Source organism: Pleurodeles waltl, chromosome 1_1 (genome assembly GCF_031143425.1).
Source record: "Pleurodeles waltl isolate 20211129_DDA chromosome 1_1, aPleWal1.hap1.20221129, whole genome shotgun sequence".
NCBI classification, from domain to species: Eukaryota; Metazoa; Chordata; class Amphibia; order Caudata; family Salamandridae; genus Pleurodeles; species Pleurodeles waltl.
The window spans coordinates 138199015-138218326 of record NC_090436.1 but is presented as its reverse complement, the minus strand read 5'-3'; the positions used below and the strand labels follow the sequence as shown (position 1 = coordinate 138218326).

The 19312-nt window shown below is 44.6% G+C and overlaps 1 protein-coding gene across 4 annotated transcripts in view; it reads left to right on the top strand.

The window, feature by feature from the left end:
* Positions 1-19068, top strand: part of SMAD2 (SMAD family member 2) — a 379037-nt gene extending 359969 nt beyond the window's left edge. For all 4 annotated transcript variants that reach the window (XM_069219017.1, XM_069219067.1, XM_069219021.1 and 1 more), the window contains one exon: positions 17157-19068. In XM_069219017.1, the coding sequence (XP_069075118.1) occupies positions 17157-17280 (124 nt within the window). In that variant the 3' untranslated portion in view covers positions 17281-19068. The remainder of the gene's footprint in view (positions 1-17156) is intronic.
* Positions 19069-19312: the final 244 nt, after the last annotated feature.

Sequence of the window (19312 nt, the reverse complement as noted above, 5' to 3'; positions counted from 1 at the left end):
TGACAACGGATGCTTCCCTCGAAGGGTGTGGTGCCCACCTTCAGGATCTTCGCATCAGTGGGTCTTGGACTCCGAAGGACAGACAGCTCCACATCAATCACCTGGAGCTCAAAGCTATAGATTTCGCCCTAAAAGCTTTCCTTCCAAGGCTTCAGGGCTCAGATGTTTTGATCAGAACGGACAATACCATGTGCATGTTTTACCTAAACAAACAAGGTGGCACAAAGTCTCTGCAGCTCTCACAGCAGGCTCAAAACATATGGAAATGGGCCATAGAGTACAACATTTCTCTGAAAGCAGAACATGTCCCAGGACACAACAATGTACTGGCGGACACCCTGAGCAGGACAATAATTCCCTACCACGAATGGGAACTGGATCAGGAGATTCTAGATCAGGTATTCCAGTTATGGGGCAAACCAAACATCGATCTGTTTGCCACGTTCGAGAACAGAAAATGCCCTTACTACGCAAGCTGGCTTCCCCAAAGAGGGTCGTGGGGGAATGCGTTTTCGATTAGATGGTCAGGCATTTATGCCTACGCTTTTCCTCCGATCCCACTCATACCGAGGGTCATCAGCAAAATGAAAGCGGAAGGTTGTCGCATCCTATTAGTAGCACCGAGATGGCCCAGACAGGTGTGGTTCACGGAGCTCCTCATGCTCTCGGAACGACCACATGTGCTACTCAAAGGGAAACCAGCCCTATTAACTATGCACCAGGGCCAAGTCAGACATCCGGACCCGTCATCTCTCCACTTATCGGCCTGGCTCCTGAGTTCCATGAGTACTCCATCGTAAATATCTCTTCTGAATACAGAAAGATTCTAGCCAGGGCTAGAACGGATACTACCAACAAGACCTACAGACTGAAATGGAAGCGTTTTTGTCTGTGGTGCGCGGCTGAAGGCATGCACCCGATCTCTTCGCCTCCAGAACAGGTATTGCTGTACTTGTTGCACCTGGCAAAGTGTGGACTCTCATACGCTTCTATCCGCGTGCACGTAGCGGCAATTTCAAGATACCGCAGATCTCAGGAGGCGGTTTCATTGTGTTCCACCAGAATTGTGAAACAGTTCCTTAAGGGGCTGTTTCGTACTTTTCCACCAGTGCAGAAACCTCCTCCGTTGTGGTCTTTGAACGTGGTCCTGGGGCAGCTCATGAAGCCTCCTTTTGAACCCATTCATAGAGCGGAGTTAAAGTTCATTGCATGGAAGACGGCGCTGTTGCTGGCTCTTACCTCCGCTAAGAGAGTGAGTGACATACAGGCATTAACCATTAAAGAGCCTTTTCTTCAGTTCACCACTACTAGCGTGATTTTAAGAACAAATCCCAGGTACATTCCAAAGGTGCCCTCAACTTTCCATCTAAATGAGCCAGTTGTTTTGAAGACTTTCTTTCCTAATCCGCAGACAGTGGCGGAAAAAGCACTGCATTCCCTGGACGTTAAAAGATGTCTGAAATTTTACCTGCAAAAGACTCAGAGCATGCGCAGGTCAGACCAGTTTTTTATCACCTTTGGGAACGCAAGAAAGGGACTTGCAGTATCCAAACAAACTATAGCTAGGTGGATTGGCCTGGCCATACAGTTCTGTCAAACCCAAGCTGGTAAGCCTCTCCACAGCAAGGTACGAGCCCACACGACTAGGGCGGTAGCCGCGTCGGCTGCCCTCTTCGCTGGAGTACCCCTACAGCAAATCTGTAGAGCACCTACATGGTCCAGCCAGCACACCCTCACAAGACACTACTGTCTTGAGGAGGCGAATACCATGGACACAGCAGTGGGCCAAGCAGTCTTGAGGCACTTGTTTCACTAAGGTGAGCCTCTTGCATCATCCCACCTCCACATCCAGGGTAAGGTGAACAACGTTTGTTTCTTATATTAAGATTAGTCTGTTTCATTTCTTAGGTTTTTTACTAGAGTTTGATTATCGTAGCATGATATTCACACATATATATATATATAATATATATATATATATATATATATATATATTTATATTTGTTATACAACAGTGATCTGGGCATATTATGATAGTTACTTGCGGAATAACAACATTATGTTCCATAGACCACTAACTACAACTACTGTTGCCTTCTTTCCTATTGACATATGAATGTTGGTTCGGTTAGTATAAATATGGCTATATATCTGCTTACTCAATCTCACTGCTCGCTACTCTAATTCAAGCATGTGAATCTATGAAAGATCCAATACTGGAGAAGAAAATTAGTTACTTACCTGTAACTGTGGTTCTCCAGTATTGGTATCTTTCATAGATTCACATGCGACCCACCCTCCTCCCCGCAGAGGCTCCCCTTATGCGTAAACTCTTATCTTCACACTTGTACTAGAAAATCTGAGGGAGAGAGCCTCTGTTGGGAGTGTTCTAGAGGGCATCGACGTCTGATTGGCTGAATTTCAACTTTGTGTCTTTTTGCAAAACTACATGGATAGACTATAAAAGCACCAAAGAGGCCCTTGAGGCCTAGTGTGTAGAATGTACTGCTATGTGTATTTCAGGTTACCGTGAGCTCCCACCTCGACGACGGGGATGATTCAAGCATGTAAATCTATGAAAGATACCAATACTGGAGAACCACAGTTACAGGTAAGTAACTCATTTTCTTACTGTGCCACTGGATTCAAGCTAGCCTGGCTGATGAGGGGGCATACCCTGAATCAGGTCCCAGGATGCTTGTTTCTGGTCCTCCAGAGAGGACCGGGCCTGGCAGCTTGGGCTGGACTGTTCCCATGGGGAACAGGGTCAAGACTGATTTGCATATGGCTAAATCCAGACTGGGGTGGCATGAGCAAAAGTACAATGGTTTTCAAACACTCACTGCATTTTATCCATCATCCTTTTGTGTTAGAGAGCTATGAAATCAAGACGAAAAGGGACAAGGGGTGAAAGGAGCTGTGAAGGACGCTGAAGAGGAAGCCTAAGGTAAAAACAAAAAGCCAAAAAGCTGACCCAGAACCCTCAGACATTAAGTCCCACAAGGTAGCCTCTTGTTGAAACATTCCTCTACAGAAGGTCAGTCAAAACCTAAGGAGCCACACTGATCCTGACCAAGGGATACCAATGAAGGCAAGACACCATCAAAGCCCTCACTGACTTCATCCGCTCCAGACGGATGGAGGGGGGAACGACCAAGGCTTTAGGGACGGTAGACCAGTTGACGCCAAAGAAGAGAACTCCGCATACGCTTGATGCAGAAAAAACTCTCCAGGCCAAAAGGAGAAGGCTTGAGGCCGAAATGGCTGCACTCCTGTAAAGTACAGAGTTTGACAATTCCTAAAAGGATTTTCAGATCCCGGCTAAGCCTTGAACATCCACCGAAGTCGGTGTGCTCAACTATCTTTTGAGGCCATCTACACCAGGTGACCTTTCCCTCTACAGCAGCCTCATAAAGAGGACTGCAGGGACTTATCAGGTCCAATTAGTGGAGGTAAAAGGAGACTCTTGTTTTCGCCTTGAAACCTTAATGTCATCGAACAAGGGGAATCTTTATTTACCCAATGCTTCCCAGTATATTAGACCAGGGAAAGGAGGCATTCTGGGAACCAACCACTGCAAGGGCGGTTATATCCAGATTAGATAAGAAATATAAATCATCTGCTCAAGATCCCAAGTACCTCCAGGGAAATGCTCTTGCAGATTTAGTCATCATTGCAACTGCCAGGAAGAGAGACAATACACATACCTCCACAGGGTCACTTCCTGAAAAGGAAAGTAAGAGACTGGATCTTGTGGGAAGAAAAATGGAGATGGAGGCTGCAACCCAGTGGTGGATTGCCAAGTTAAATGCCCTGTTGAACAGGTATGGGAACCAGCAATGGGATGAGATGGAGCCCCTTATGCAACACCTCCCAGAGGAGTACAGGAAGAGGGTCAAGGCAGTGAGGCAGGAGGGGAAAAACGTTTCTAACACCTGCTTGAAATCAGCCTTGGACACAGAGGCAGTGGGGTCTCTACAATTCAGGGGTTCCTTCAGAAGAGGCAGAACATCTGGAAGGGCCACTAACAGGGCACCTCACACCTCCTGCCAGTAGTGACAATTCCCAGTTAGGCAACCCTTTTGTGGAAGAGGCCAGACCCTCAGAAGGGGAGGAACAACAAGCACTTGACTTGGCTAGCAGCAACACATGCCACCACAAAACACCAGACAGAGGCAGAATAGGGGATTAGCCACAAGAGTGGTGAAAAAAAAATAACCTCTGACAATTGGCTCTAAATATTGTCACAGATACTGCATATAACTATTCAAGGAATCACCACAAATCTCTTCATTCCCCCCCCCCCTAAAAAAACTGAGGATTCAAGGTGAAGAGACCATTAAACTCAGGAAAGAAGTCAAATAACATTTACAAAAGAAAGCCATAGAAAGGAACCACCGAAGGAGGCAAACAAGGGGAACTACTCTCTTTATTTCCTGGTACCAAAACAAGATCAAACCCTGACACAAATCGTAGCCCTTTGATTCATAAAGAAGCTCATTTGTTCCCAACAATTCAAGATGACGTCTCTGCAAGGAGTAATACCACTCCTAAGGAAAGGCGAATATATGGCCATCTTAGATCTAATGGACGCCCGGATACAAATATCTGTGACTCAGAAACCCCAAAAATAGCTCAGATTTGTATTAGATAAGGTACACTACTAGTCCAGAGTACTACCATTCGACATAAAGTCAGCACCAAGGGTCTTCACGAGTGCCTTGTAGTGGGAGCAGCACACCTAAGAAGACAAGGTATCAATTTCTACCCATAGTTGGGTGATTGGCTAGTAACGGCACAGTCAAAACAAAAATGCCAAAAAGATATTAAAAACAGTGGTCGGTACACTGCAACAATTGGGCTTCACAGTTAACCACAAAACGAAGTCACCACAACCAGAACAGGTAAATTTGTTCCTGGGAGCAACCTTAAACTCAGACAGCACAAGCATATCCAGTACCTAAGAAGGCAAAAGCAATCACAGAGCAGACTCCCCTCTACTGGGGGGTGAGGGTCAGTCTCTGATAGCTAGGACCGTCATGAAACTAATGGGCATGATGGTGTCATGCATAACACTCATAATAAACTCAATACTGCACATGCACCCCTTCCATGGATCTGCAATAAATGTAAACAAGCCACCTGGAGTTGTGTGGATCGTATGGTTGTCACAGCAAACATACAAAAGCAAATAATGAAGGAAAGTGCCCCTTTTGGCATGATTGATTACACCCCCTCCCCCCCCCACTCTTTTTGCCTGATGTTGATGCTAATTGTGTGCTGGGATCCTGCTAACCAGGCTCCAGCACCAGTGTTCTTTCCCAAAACTGTACCTTTGTTTCCACAGTTGGCACACCCCTGGCACACAGGTACATCCCTTGTAATAGGTACCAGTGGTACCAAGGGCTCTGTGGCCATAAAGAGTCCCAAAGGGCTGCAGCATGTATTGTGCCACCCCAATGGACCCCTCACCAAACACATGTACACTGCCATTGCAGATTGTATGTGTTGATGGGGAGAAAAAAGAAAAGCCGGCATGGCATCCCTCAGAGTGCCATGCCCACCAACCCTGCCTGTGGCATAGGTAAGTCACCCCTCTAGCAGACCTTACAGCCCTAAGGCAGCGTGCACTATACCACAGGTGAGGGCATAGCTGCCTCAGCAATATGCCCCTGCAGTGTCTAAGTCCATTCTTAGGCATTGTAGGTGCAGTGTGGCCATATGGCGTAAATGGGCTGGGAGTTTGTCATTACGAACTCCACAGCTACATGATGGCTTCACTGAAGACAGGGAAGTCTGGTATCAAACTTCTCAGCACAATAAACCCACACTGATAGATTTATTTTAAAATGCACACACAGGGCATCTTGGAGATGCCCCCTGCATTTTACTCAACCCTTTAGTGCATGGCTGATCAGTCTGCCAGCATGCCACGAACAGACAGGTTTCTGACCCCATGGGGTGAGAGACTTTGGCCCTCGTTATGACCCTGGTAGTCTGAAGATCTCCAGGGCTGTGGTGGCGGTCTTGCCGCCGACGGGCCAATCTGCCATATCCCCACCTGTACCGCCAGGGCGGTTGTACAGCCGGGCCGGATATTAGTATCTCCGACCCAGTGGCCCAATGAAGACAGCTGATGGTATCACGAGTTTGCTTTCCATCAGGAAAACCCTGGCTGAAAGGCTACCGGTGACAGGACATTTCTTTCCTGTCACCGGCAGACGACCACCCCCCTCCCCCAACACCCCCTATACCCCTGCACCCCTTTCCATAGCAGAACCCACTACCCCCCTCTTCCAGTACAGCACCCACCTCCCCCCTGCATACACTCGTGCACACACCCACAAGCAACCCGCATACTCATTCAGCAAAGCTTACGTACACGCATTCACTCATACACATCCATACACGCATTCACTCACACGCATCCATACTCACATTCACACAAACATTCCAACTCGCACTCACTTCAACAATCATACACGCATTCAAACACGCATACACACACACGCAGACAACTCGCACAAACACCAAACACCAAAGGCTCAGGTCTCCGGTTACAGTGCCCCAGGGCACTCCAGCTAGTGGAGATACCCGCCTCCCGGACAAAGCCTCACTTTTGGCGGCAGGTCCAGCAGGAAAATTAGGTAAAATGAGGAGTGATCACTGCAGCTAGAACCACCCCTAAGGTGTCCAGAGCTGAAGTGACTGCCTTCTTTTAGAATCCTCCATCTTAATTTGGAGGAGAGGGACCAATAAGGATAGGAATGTGCCCCTCTCTTCAGAGGGATTGGGCACAGGAAGTATGTAGTCACCCTCGGGGACAGTAGCCTTTGGCTACTGCCCTCTGACCCCTGTAATGCCCCTAAATATAGTATTTAGTTGCACCCCTGAACCTTACTCACCAGATTCCTGGAGACCTCAAGAAAGAAGACAGAAGATTGACTGCTATGCCGACCCCAGCAGTGAAGACTCCAGACGACAACTGACTTGGCCCGGCCCTGCCTGCCTCTCTACAGCTTCAAAACTCCTGCTCCAAAAAGGTGATGCATCCTGCAATCTCTACAAACCCCCAAAGGACTGCCTGCCCAGCAGAGGACCAAGAACTCCAGAGGACAGAGGCCCGTCCAAGAAGAAACCCTCAAAAAGGACTCCAGAGCCACCCCAGATCCCGAGCCCTATCCACTCTGCACCCAAGGCCCATGGCCCGATTCCAAATGACCCACCGGTCCACAGGTCAGCAGGTGTTTCCGACCTCGAGTCCAACCTGGGTTGACTGCTCCTGGCCAACATGACCTCGCCTGCAGCCTGAATCAAGAGGGTCCCCCTTGACTGCTACCGTAGCCAACGAACACTCCCAACGCCCAAATGTACCCCTGCATTTGCAGCCCCCTGGCCTTGGGTAATACAACTGACAGTCCAGCAATGTCCAGCAGGCACCTCTTTCCTGTCCAGCCTTTGGTTCTCCGGACGGACACCCTGGACCCAATCTGCAGCATCTTTGTGACCCCTGGGGTTCTCTCATTGAAAAGCATTGAGCGCCCAATGCTGTTTATGCACCCTGCACCCGGTTGCCCCTGTGGCGCTGAGGGTGTGTGTTTGGTGCTGACATGTGGCCTCCCGGCCCCAACCCCCTTGCTGACCTAAACCCCCCAGGCCGGAAAACGCAGGGACTTAACCTGCAATCTTGCTTCTTCTGAGTCCCCCCCAGTCCTCTTAGGATTCCATTGAAAACCCTAACCCCAACTTTGACCTCTGCACCCAGCTGGCTCTGTGTTGCTGGTGATGCACTTCTGGGGTCAGCTTGAACTTGGACCTGTGGACAGCCTAACACCTGAAGACTGGGATCGTAAATTGAGTACTTATTTACCTGTTAAATGTGTTTACACCTTTCCACCCCAGGACTCTATTTATTCATATGAAAAAATGCACTGTCAACTTTTAAAATTTAAAAATGCTACTTGTAAACAGCTTTATCTGCAAAATCCAAACATGCTTGATACTTACTTACAACTGTACTTACCTGCAACAAAGATCTTTTGGTTCTAGTAATAAAATAAGAAAATATATTTTTGCTATACAAAAACATTGGCCTGGAGTTGGTCATTGAGTGTGTGCCTCGTTTCTTGACTGTGTATGTACAACAAATGCTTTGCACTACCCTTTGATAAGCCTAACTGCTCGACCACACTACCACAAAAGAGAGCATTAGTATTATGTACTTTAGCCTCAGTTAAGTCTAACAGGCTCATTTTAGTATAGCATATACAGAACCAGCATCCTACAAAAAAAGAAATTGTGTCAATGAATAGATGTGACTTTAGAGCGACCATTCAAGACACCGGCTCCAACGGTGACCATCACAACAGATGCATCCTACAAAGGTTGGGGAGCAGACACAGGCAACTTGAAGGTACATGGACAGCGGAACAGCACAAGCACAAATGTGCTGAAACACATCAACTACGTGGAAATGAAAACAGTTCTCCTATCCTTGAGGGCTGTTTGAGCACAAATATCAGGCACGACCATACTAATACAACACAATGTTGTACAACACATCAGCCATGTTTTATCCCAAGAAACAGGAAGGGACTAAATTGTTCACCCTAAGCAAACTATCCTAAGAGATATGGAAATAGGCAATAGCAAGGAGAGTAACTCTACAAACTCTCCACCTACCAGAGATAAATAACATGGGGGCAGACAAACTGAGCAGACAAAAAAAAAGCTCCCACGAGTAGGAGCTAAAACAAGAAACACTGAAGAAAATATTCAGGCTCTCGGGGAGACCAACAATAGACCTGATCACATCACCTCCAAGTTTCAAAACCACCAGTCAGAAGGGATGCCCTGTCAGTAAACTGGTCAGGGAGATTTGCATACACTTTTCCTCTGATTTCCCCGATGCCGAAGGTGCTGAAAAAAGCCAAGCAACTAGGGACAAAGCTCTTCAGAGCTCCACGGTTGGCCAGACAGACTGGTACTCTGACATAATAGAGATGCCCAGGAGTCTAATTATTGCAGTCAAAGCAGATCAGGATCTGCTAACAATGCAGGAGGAGAGAGCGCACCACTTGGAGCCAGCAACCCTCATTCTAGTGGCCTGGCTCCTGAAAACCGAACATTTGGGCATTTACATTTGCTGCCCAGGTCAGTAGAAATCCTGACAGAAGCAAGGAAAGCTACCACAGGAAATTTTATGCTGCAAAATGGAACAGATATATTAACTGGTGTGCAAATAGTACAAAGATGGAGACCAGGACAGAAGAGAAAACTGTATTGACTTACCTCACTCACCTGTTAGAAACAAGGTTAACCTACCCATCTTTGAAAGTACACCTGGCAGTAATAGTAGCCTATACCAGAGGTGCTGCAGGGAACAGCTTCTTCACATCACCAGTGATGAAGAGATTCTTTTAAGGACCAAAAAAGGATTGCACCACATAGACGTTCCAGCTCCATTGTTGAACTTCAACATCATGCTAATGCAAATAATGGCAAAGCTGCTTGAACTCAAGTCGATCTTAAATTACTCACTCAAAACAGCGTTCCTAATTGCAGTCACATCATTATGCAGAATGAGTGAGCTGGGAGCACTAACGGTGCAGGACCCATACCTGCAGATACACAAAGATAAGGTAGTCCTCCGAACTAACCTACAGTTTCTACCCAAGTGACCCACGTTCGAGTCAACCAAACTATTCAGTTATCATCTTTCTTCAAAGAACCATATATACTTTGGGTGTAGCGAGGACTTTAATGTACTATCTGCTTGAAACAAATACGTTTCGTAAAGGAAACAGTTTGTCTCATTTGCCAAAGAACCAAGGGTTCCCCCCAGTAACTAAAGGAACAATTCAAGATGGACTGTGGAAACAATACAGACTTGCTATTATCGGGCAGGTATGACGGTGCCCAAGAGCTCTCTCAACTAGGAAAAAGGGCCCAACACTAGCGTTTCTAGCAAATTTACCAGTAGACGCAATCTGCGCAGCAACGACATGGGCATCACCACACACCTTTGCAAAACATTATTGTATGGACACTTAGATGAACATAGAGGCACATGTGGGACAAAAAGTACTACAACATCTGTTTGCTAACACTTCCGTATTTCATCCCAACCAACCCCTTCGTAATCTAATGCACAGCATGTGAATCCAGAAAAGGATTCTTGCTGCAAAATGAAATGGTAACTTACCAGTAGGAGTATTTTTGCAGCTTGAAGAGTTTCCTGGATTCACATATGATCTACCCACCTCCCAAAAAGTGGAAGACGATGCAACCAGGTGAGAAAGAAGAGAGTAAGGAGGAAGTATACCAAAATAAAAGAGAGAAGAAAAAAGAATCCAAAGATGTTGATTCATCACACAAACATTTGGGGTGCTGTCTTACATTACAGAGGGGACAAACCACCTAATTGTGGTCGACGGTGGCCACAGAGAAAAGACAGTTCCGGACCCAGCCACTAGATGGGCAGAATAAAGCACAGCATACAATTCCAGAAAACTCTTCAAGCTGCAAAACTACTCCTACTGGTAAGTAACCATTTAGTTTTCTTGGTATTAATCTGCCTTCCGTCAGTATTGTCCTCATCAGCAGTCTTTTCTCTATCCTGTTCAGTTTGACGATGCCAACCCCAACATTTGCATCAACAGTGGGCCCTCGTGTACAGCATTGCCCTTCAGGGCGCTGCTTCCATCCTTAGGTGTGTGTTCACCCCCACCACCACCAAGGCATCATGTCTACTCAGCAGTAGAACACACGCCTTACAGATTTTGTTGATGGTTTCACCTTCATCAGGGGTGTAATCTGTGCCTTTCCCCAAGCATTACCAGGCCAGCTGCGAGGCCTGCAGCTCCTTCAGTTCCAAAAAGCCTCTACACCACTGTCTGAGTCGACATCTCAAGATGTCTTGAGGGAGCACAGATGAAACACCGGACCTGTTTGGACCAGAGGACTTCCAGGAAGAACAGGCACAGACGTCAGCTGCAGATGAAGGGACCTTTTCCCCTGACGATACCTCCGGCTCCGACATAGAGATGTAAGATCTGCCTCCAGCACAACAAAATATAAATATTGTGCCCTCAACATCGACCCCAACAGAACATCACCTTAAAGGGTTGACATCCCATCCCGTCCCTGGATCTAAAACCATTGCATTCTGGCAATGGCCATACAGGGTAAGTCCCAGTCGGTGCTAAAAAAAAAAAAAAATCTAAAAAAAAATCATTGAAGCTGCATACCTTTGTCATCAAAACACGGCTTGATGTCGACTCCGAAACCACCTCCTTTCGAGCAGAGAACTTCAGTGCCCAAACCATTGGTGTCCAGCTGAAAACATTTGCACCCAGCAAATGTGCCCATGGATCTGGGTGCCTGTCAAATCCTTGCTTTGGAGACTACAAGAGGAAATTTAATCTAGAAAGAAGCACATCATGATTGTAGGAAGTTGGCTCTGTATATACTATTTCAAAGTAAGAAATAGTGTGCACAGAGTCCAAAGGTTCCCCTTAGAGGTAAGATAGTGGCAAAAAGAGAGAATTCTAATGCTCTATTTTGTGGTAGTGTGGTCGAGCAGTAGGCTTATCAGAGGGTAGTGTTGAGCATTTGTTGTGCACACAAGCAATAAATGAGGAAAACACACTCAAAGACTTACTCCGGGCCAATAGGTTTTTATATAGAAAAATATATTTTCTTAGTTTATTTTAAGAACCAAAGGTTCAAGATTTACAAGTAATATTTCAAATGAAAGGTATTTCACTCAGGTATTCTAGGAGCTTTGAATAATCACAATATCATGTACAGTCTTTGTATGAATGGCAATAAGCTATTTTAAAAGTGGACACTGCAAAAATCAACAGTTCCTGGGGGAGGTAAGTAAAGGTTAAGTTTACAGGTAAGTAAAACACTTACAAGTCTCAAAGTTGGGTCCAAGGTAGCCCACCGTTGGGGGTTCAAGGCAACCCCAAAGTTACCACACAAGCAGCTTAGGGCCGGTCAGGTGCAGAGGTCAAAGAGGTCTCCAAAACACATAGGCTTCAATGGAGAACAGGGGTGCCCCGGTTCCAGTCTGCCAGCAGGTAAGTACCCGCATCCTCGGGGGGCAGACCAGGGGGGTTTTGTAGGGCAAAAGGGAGAGACAGAAGCAGGCACAGAAAGAACACCCTCAGCGGCACAGTGGCGGCCGGGTGCAAAGTGCAAACAGGCGTCTGGTTTCAGATAGGAAGGCCAGGTGTTACTTTTCCTGCAGGGGGAAGTGAGAAGCACCTCCACCCGGTACAGGCTTTGTTCCTGGCCACAGAGAGACAAAGGCACTCTCCCCATGTGGCCAGCAACATGTCTGGTGTGTGGCAGGCTGGCAGAAACTAGTCAGCCTACACTGGAAGTCAGGTATGTTTTCAGGGGGCATCTCTAAGATAGATGCCCTCTGGGTGTATTTTTACAATAAATTGCACACTGGCATCAGCGTGCATTTATTGTGCTCAGAAGTTTGATACCAAACTTCCCAGTTTTCGGTGTAGCCATTACGGTGCTGTGGAGTCTGTGTTTGACAGACTCCCAGACCATATACTCTTATGGCTACCCTGCACTTACAATGTCTAAGGTTTTGTTTAGACACTGTAGGGGTACCATGCTCATGCACTGGTACCCTCACCTATGGTATAGTGCACCCTGCCTTAGGGCTGTAAGGCCTGCTAGAGGGGTGACTGACCTATACTTGCATAGGCAGTGAGAGGCTGGCATGGCACCCTGAGGGGAGTGCCATGTCGACTTACTCGTTTTGTCCTCATCAGCACACACAAGCTGGCAAGCAGGATGTCTGTGCTGAGTGAGGGGTCTCCAGGGTGGCATAAGATATGCTGCAGCCCTTAGAGACCTTCCTTGGCATCAGGGCCCTTGGTTCCAGGGATACCAGTTACAAGGGACTTACCTGGGTGCCAGGGTTGTGCCAATTGTGGAGACAAATGTACAGTTTAGGGAAGGAACACTGGTGCTGTGGCCTGGTTAGCAGGGTCCCAGCACACTTTCAAATCATAACTTGGCATCAGCAAAGGCAAAAAGTCAGGGGATAACCATGCCAAGGAGGTATTTCCTTACAATGATCCATTGTGATACAGGCCGGATAATTACAAGCACCTGCCTCCGTCCCACCCCCCTCCACCCCTCAATAGGCGTGTAAAACCCTCCAAGAAACAGCTCTTTTGAAGAAGCTTTGGATGTTTCAAATCCACCCTAGCACAGGAAGAAAATGGACATGTTCACGTGTCCTGTGCACATCAGCCCAACACCTAGACCGGCTGCACCCCAAACACCCTCACCACCTGCTTCACCTACCGTGCTTGCACCATATTACACAGAGATGTCATTACATTCTTACACAGGGGGTGGAGATGACTGGGACACTATGGATATTCCACTGCAAGGTAACCCATGGGACAAGTAAGATACTGAAGCACCAGCTGATTCAGACCCTGCCAATCCCCTCTCCCCCTGATGCCTACACCATTTACCATGACTTAATTGGTAGAGCTGCCACCTTCCATAAGGTGCAATTACATACCGAACCTCTAGAGGACTATTTCGTATTTGAAACTCTCTCCTCCTTACGGTGCTCCACACAATACTTGCCTAGGCTCAGAGGCATGCTTTGCCACACTACTGACATTTTTAATGACCCAGTACGATATACAGTCATATCGCCTAGAGTCAATAAAAAGTATATACCGTCATCCAATGAGCCCATATATATTAAAGGTCAACTTCCACCACACTTTTTGGTGTACTTTTGGTAAAACAAAAAGGATGAGTCCCTCAGACCCTTAAGCCAGTACATTCTCTCAGAACACTTTCAAATGGTCACCCTTCAAGAAGTCATCCCATTATTACAACAAGGCGACTTCACGGGCGCACTCAACCTCAAGGACACCTACTTTCATATTCCTATTCACCTGGCACACTGCCAGTATCTGAGGTTTTTAATAAATGTCAGCATTTCCAGTTCAAAGAGCTCCCCTTCAGGGTCACTACCTCACCCAGGGGCTTTACCAAATGCCTCGCTGTAGTAGCTGCTCACCTGCACATACAAGGTAATCATGTCTTTCCATGCCTAGACGACTGGCTCATCAGAAGCGAAACTCATCAAAAGTGCTTCCAACACACTCAGGCCACCATCAACCTACTCCACGAACTAGGCTTTACAATAATCACCTCAAAATCCTACAGATCTGATCTTACCTAGTGTCAATTCTTAACTTAGAACTTGGAATAGATTACCCGAATACTGCCAGGATATAATCATTCCAGGCACTCGTTTCCCATTTTCAACCAGGTCAACAAGTAACTGTGAAGACAGTCATGCGTCTCCTCGGCATGATGGCTTAATATAGCCATATTACCTCATGCCAGACTAAATGCATCCATTGCAGGGCTTACACGGAGGGTCAATTGGAAGATCTAGTGTTGGTAGAGTGTCAAGCTTACCACTCTCTGCAGTAGAGGAACACTAACAACCTGTTAAAGGGACGGCTTTTCTTAGACCCAGTTTTGCAGAGGACCATAAAGACAGACACCTTCCTTATGAGATGAGTTGCGCATTTGCAAGATCTAACTGTCAGGGCCTCTGGACAACCAGTCAGCGACATCTCCACATAAATCACCTGGCGTTACTAGCCTGTTCACTTAGCACTGAAAGCCTTCCTTCCTCACCTGATTGGCAAGGTAGTCCCCATCAAGACAGGCAACCATATATTATCTCCAAAAGCAAGGGGGCACCAGGTCCCCACAGCTTTCCCATTTGGCCAGGAATGTTTGGAAGTGGGCTCTGCAATGCAACATTCAACTGATAGCGAGGTACCCACCAGGGGTGGACAATGACTTTGCAGATCCCCTCAGCAGGAGGTGCCATTAAGTCCACAAGTGGGAACTCCACCTGCAAATCTTCTTCAAATGCTTTAGACATTGGGCACAACCACAAATAGACATCTTCACCACAGCAGAAAATGCCAAATGCTCAAACTTCGCCTCAGGTTTCCACAGTCCAAGGGCATTGCACTATGAATGAGCACAACAACTCCTAATTTCTTCTAAAGGTGGTTTTACAATTCAACCTTAATCGATTGAACTGCCGGTCTTTTCTCCCCCTACCTGACTCAGTTGCAGAAAGGGCTTTGCATATCTGACATAAAACAAGCTCTTATGTATTACATTGACCGGTCTAAATCATTTACAAAGCCACAACAACTATTTGTTGCTTTTTCAAAACCTCACAATGGAAGGGCCATTTCTAAATTTGGCACTGCATAATGGATTGTTAAATGCAGAGCTCACTCCACTCATTACAAAAAAAATAACATCAATGTCCTTCTTGAGAAACATACCTATAGCTGACATATATGTAAAGCAGCTACATAGTCTACACTGCTTACATTCACAAAACATTTCTGTGTCCGTGTCAACAAGCCAATTTGAGCCAAGCAGTTCTAATTAAACTATTTAAAAAAAAAAAACTAATCCCCACAGGTAAGCTACTGCTTAAGGAGAATGATGTTTTTACACTCGGTGCTAAGCTTGTGCATCTACACCCACACATGCCTTGAAGAGAAAATGTTTCTTAACTAGTAAACATCTGTTTGTGGCATGTATTATAGATTCACATGTACCCGCCGTTCTCCCTGTACACCTGTGCTTGTTCAGTTACTTTCACTATTTTTTCACAAACTTTCACATGGGCATTTCATTTTATGCTTCGCTTCACGTTCCACCTTCACCTGCCATGCGGGAAAACAATCTGTGGAGTTGATGACCATGCTCATTACCAGCAAGAGGAGCCACACTGCCTAGTGACTCAAAAGACTTTATTCAAAGAAAAATATCTTGCACACAGCCGACCCCAACACTTAATGGCCGGATTATGCTAAGCAGGTGCATCTACAGCACTACGTGACACAAATAAATGCTTACTGAATAAGTAATATTTTCCTTTCTAGTCTTCTAACCAAGACCTCGTACATTGACAGTGGTAGCTACAAATCCTAGATGTGTCTCAAACCTCTTATTGTGTTTTTTCTTTCTGGAAGCATGTCCTTGGGACACTTTTATTTGAGCTAGTCTGTGCTGCAAACATTCACAGCCACTTGTGCAAGGAAAAGATCAATATTTGTTTTTTATGACCGTGAGCTGCCACCTTACACACTGATTATGTTGCACTAGGGTTACCTTTGAGGAACATAGATCTCAATTTTCCATGTTTCATGAATTAGCATAATAGAATTAAGATGGTTCTTGATAATTCAATCCAATTGAATGTACTGCTGTGCTGAACACAATTTGCAACAATGGTATTTGCAGCCTCCCTCAGTTATCACCTGGTAAAGGGAGCTTTTCTTGTGGATCATGAACAGATGACCAAAACGCTGGTAAAATCTGAGTTACTTGGGATTCACAACAAACATGAGTTAATCATGCATTTGATAAAGTCAAGAAACAAAGTTATTGTATCAAAGAACGTGTGAAGCCATCCAAGAAGAGACCAGATTGCAATTTCAGATGTTATTTCAAAATGTATTTCACAACATGTTGGATACAGGGTGTGTCCAGATAACTTTAGGTATAAAAGTTTCACTATTAAAATAAATTGGAAGCTGCATAGCAACAGATCTTTTTGGCTTTCAGGCCGGCTTCACAGGAGTCTCTACACATTTAAACTGGAGTCACTACTCTTCATGTATTTATTTATTATAGGTAGCTGGGTTCTGCACAGCATGGAATATAAAGGGTATGTGTTGAGTTGCGAAAGTATTATTGCAGGTAATTAATATGCTTACCTGTAAGTGCAACATAAACCCCGCCACAGTCTCTTCAAGGAGTAGCACACTTTGTGGTAACATTAATGCATACATCTAAAGAAGCGCTTCTCTTTTCATTCACTCCCGCCCCGTTGTAAGAGTTGTTTGTAGATTGTTGTATGTTTCTGATATCTACTTTAAGGTGGCCCTGCCTCTGCTCCTTCAGCTCTAAAACTGGAGGGTAAGCACAGAGAAAGAAAATCAAACATTGTTTCCCCTGCAAATGTTATAGGCAGTGGTTATTCACAAGTTTTGTTCCCACTTGTTCTTCCCAGCTTTTCATTTTTATTTTTTTATTTTTTGTAGGCGGCAAACTGTAACAAGCACTCCTTGCTGGATTGAACTTCATCTAAATGGACCTCTTCAATGGTTGGATAAGGTGTTAACACAGATGGGATCTCCGTCAGTACGCTGTTCAAGCATGTCCTAAAGAAATCTACGTCAACATTACCAGGGGACTGTCCAGTTAATCCAACCAGCAGATTCAATTTAACAACTCATCTGTCATAGTTTTTGTGTGGTCCTAATGAACTGTTTGCTATCAAAAAAGAAAAAAGGAAAAAAACAGCACTTGCAGTCTCAACAAATAAAGCACCTTGTCAGAATCTGGCTTCTATACTCGTACAAATCTAGGTGAAACTGTAGTGTATAAAGTACCTCCAGAAACGGGGGGGACAATTGTAAAGACTTTTAATGGTGTTTTACTGGGCATATAAGTGTCCTGAAGGTTTATCAATAACATGAATAGTTATTCTGTACATGTGCAAGTAATGTATTGTGTTCTACAATAACTTTGTATTGTGCTGTAAAGCATTTCAATTTCCCCAAATATGTTTGCCTCATGGTTTAGGTAAGCCCTTGTAAAATATTTAACATAGAAAAACAGTCCTTCCATAGGCTTGTTTCTTATTTCCTTTCTTCATAAACTATCCCAGTAAAGCATACTAGCCTTTTGTAAAATAGTCCTTGTGGAAACAGTCCTTCTTCGTCACCCTTCAATCCAAAGCCAATTTTATCACTTTGTTAAACTGCTATAGAGAAACATCCCCTCGGTGTATGATAGCTCACTTTTTTCTACCTTGTAGTTGATTGTTTTTAACAATGGCAAGGAAAAAAAGCAGAAATGGAAGTGTTTCATTTTTATGCTGTTACTTAGATACCTTCATATGGTGCCTACAAATGAGATTTTTTCTTCATTCTTGTAATCACAAAGACATTCTTTATTATATTTCCAATGCTATATTTGCATTTACCTACACTTAGATTGAAAACATCTCATCTTTATGACTAGGGCATTTCTAGCACAAAATATATTCGAGTAAACGGTATTATAGATTTAAATTATTTGCAAATGTTGGGATTAAAATGGGAAGCACTGCTAAACATTTCTTTCACTGAAGATTTTTGGTGATATTTAATATGAAAGTGTTGAACACAGTTCGTTGTGCTAATCAAATGCCCGTGGTAAACGTTTACGATGTCTGGTTTGTTGGCTTTATAGGACTTCCGTTTAATGCCATATTGTATACATACATTATGAAATACAATGTTGTGTAACAATAGTTGATTCTGTGTACCTCTGGCAATTAGTGACTGATTAACCAGCAACACGAGGACCATCAAGGTTCTTTTTTTATACATTGCATGTTATTGTGGACCCTTGGACACTACTTTTTTGCACCATGCTACAAATCCTTTGAATTGTTATAAAATGTGTTTTGGGGAGAGTGGTTGTATGAGGGAAGAGTGTAAAGGAGATTATCCGGCTTGAAAATGTACACCTTACTTACATTTGTGATCTAGCCATCTGTCTTTCTTTATGTGGCAGTAGCAGAATTGCCTTTTGTCTTTTTATTTTTCTGCATTGTTTAATCTATTACACTAGTACTGTACTTTGTAAGTACAGCTAGTGAAAATTTTAAGCTTTAGAACAAAATATGGCCAGTGTTAAACTTTCATCAGAGTTGGCTTAGTTAAACCATGATGAAGAATTGTATGCCATAAGTAATAAGGCATAGAAGCAATACCAAAAATATTCCTAGGAATGAAGTCGGTCAGGCCTTTTTAATGGAAGTGAAAATTGGCAAAGCATTGAGTATTTTGTGCACAAGTTTTACAGGTAACTATCACTTGATAGAACTTGTGAATCTAAGACATAAGCTTCATGCGTGTTGCGTTTGCCTAATATGTGAATACACTAATAAAAATTTTAATTCTCTTGGTTGCTTGTTTTTATTTTTCATTTCATGTTTGTTTCTGGCCTTAAGAAAAGAACTCATTAGTGGTACCTGAAAGTGTTGTATTTATTTTCAGTAAAGGGTAACTGAATGAACACTCACACTATTTTAACCAAATGATATAAACTGTATGCAGTTTGATTCAAATCTGATATAGATGTGTGCTGAACTTCTTAGTGTTCCTCGCAAGGTAGAAAATATGATACTTTCATTGTTCAAACTTTA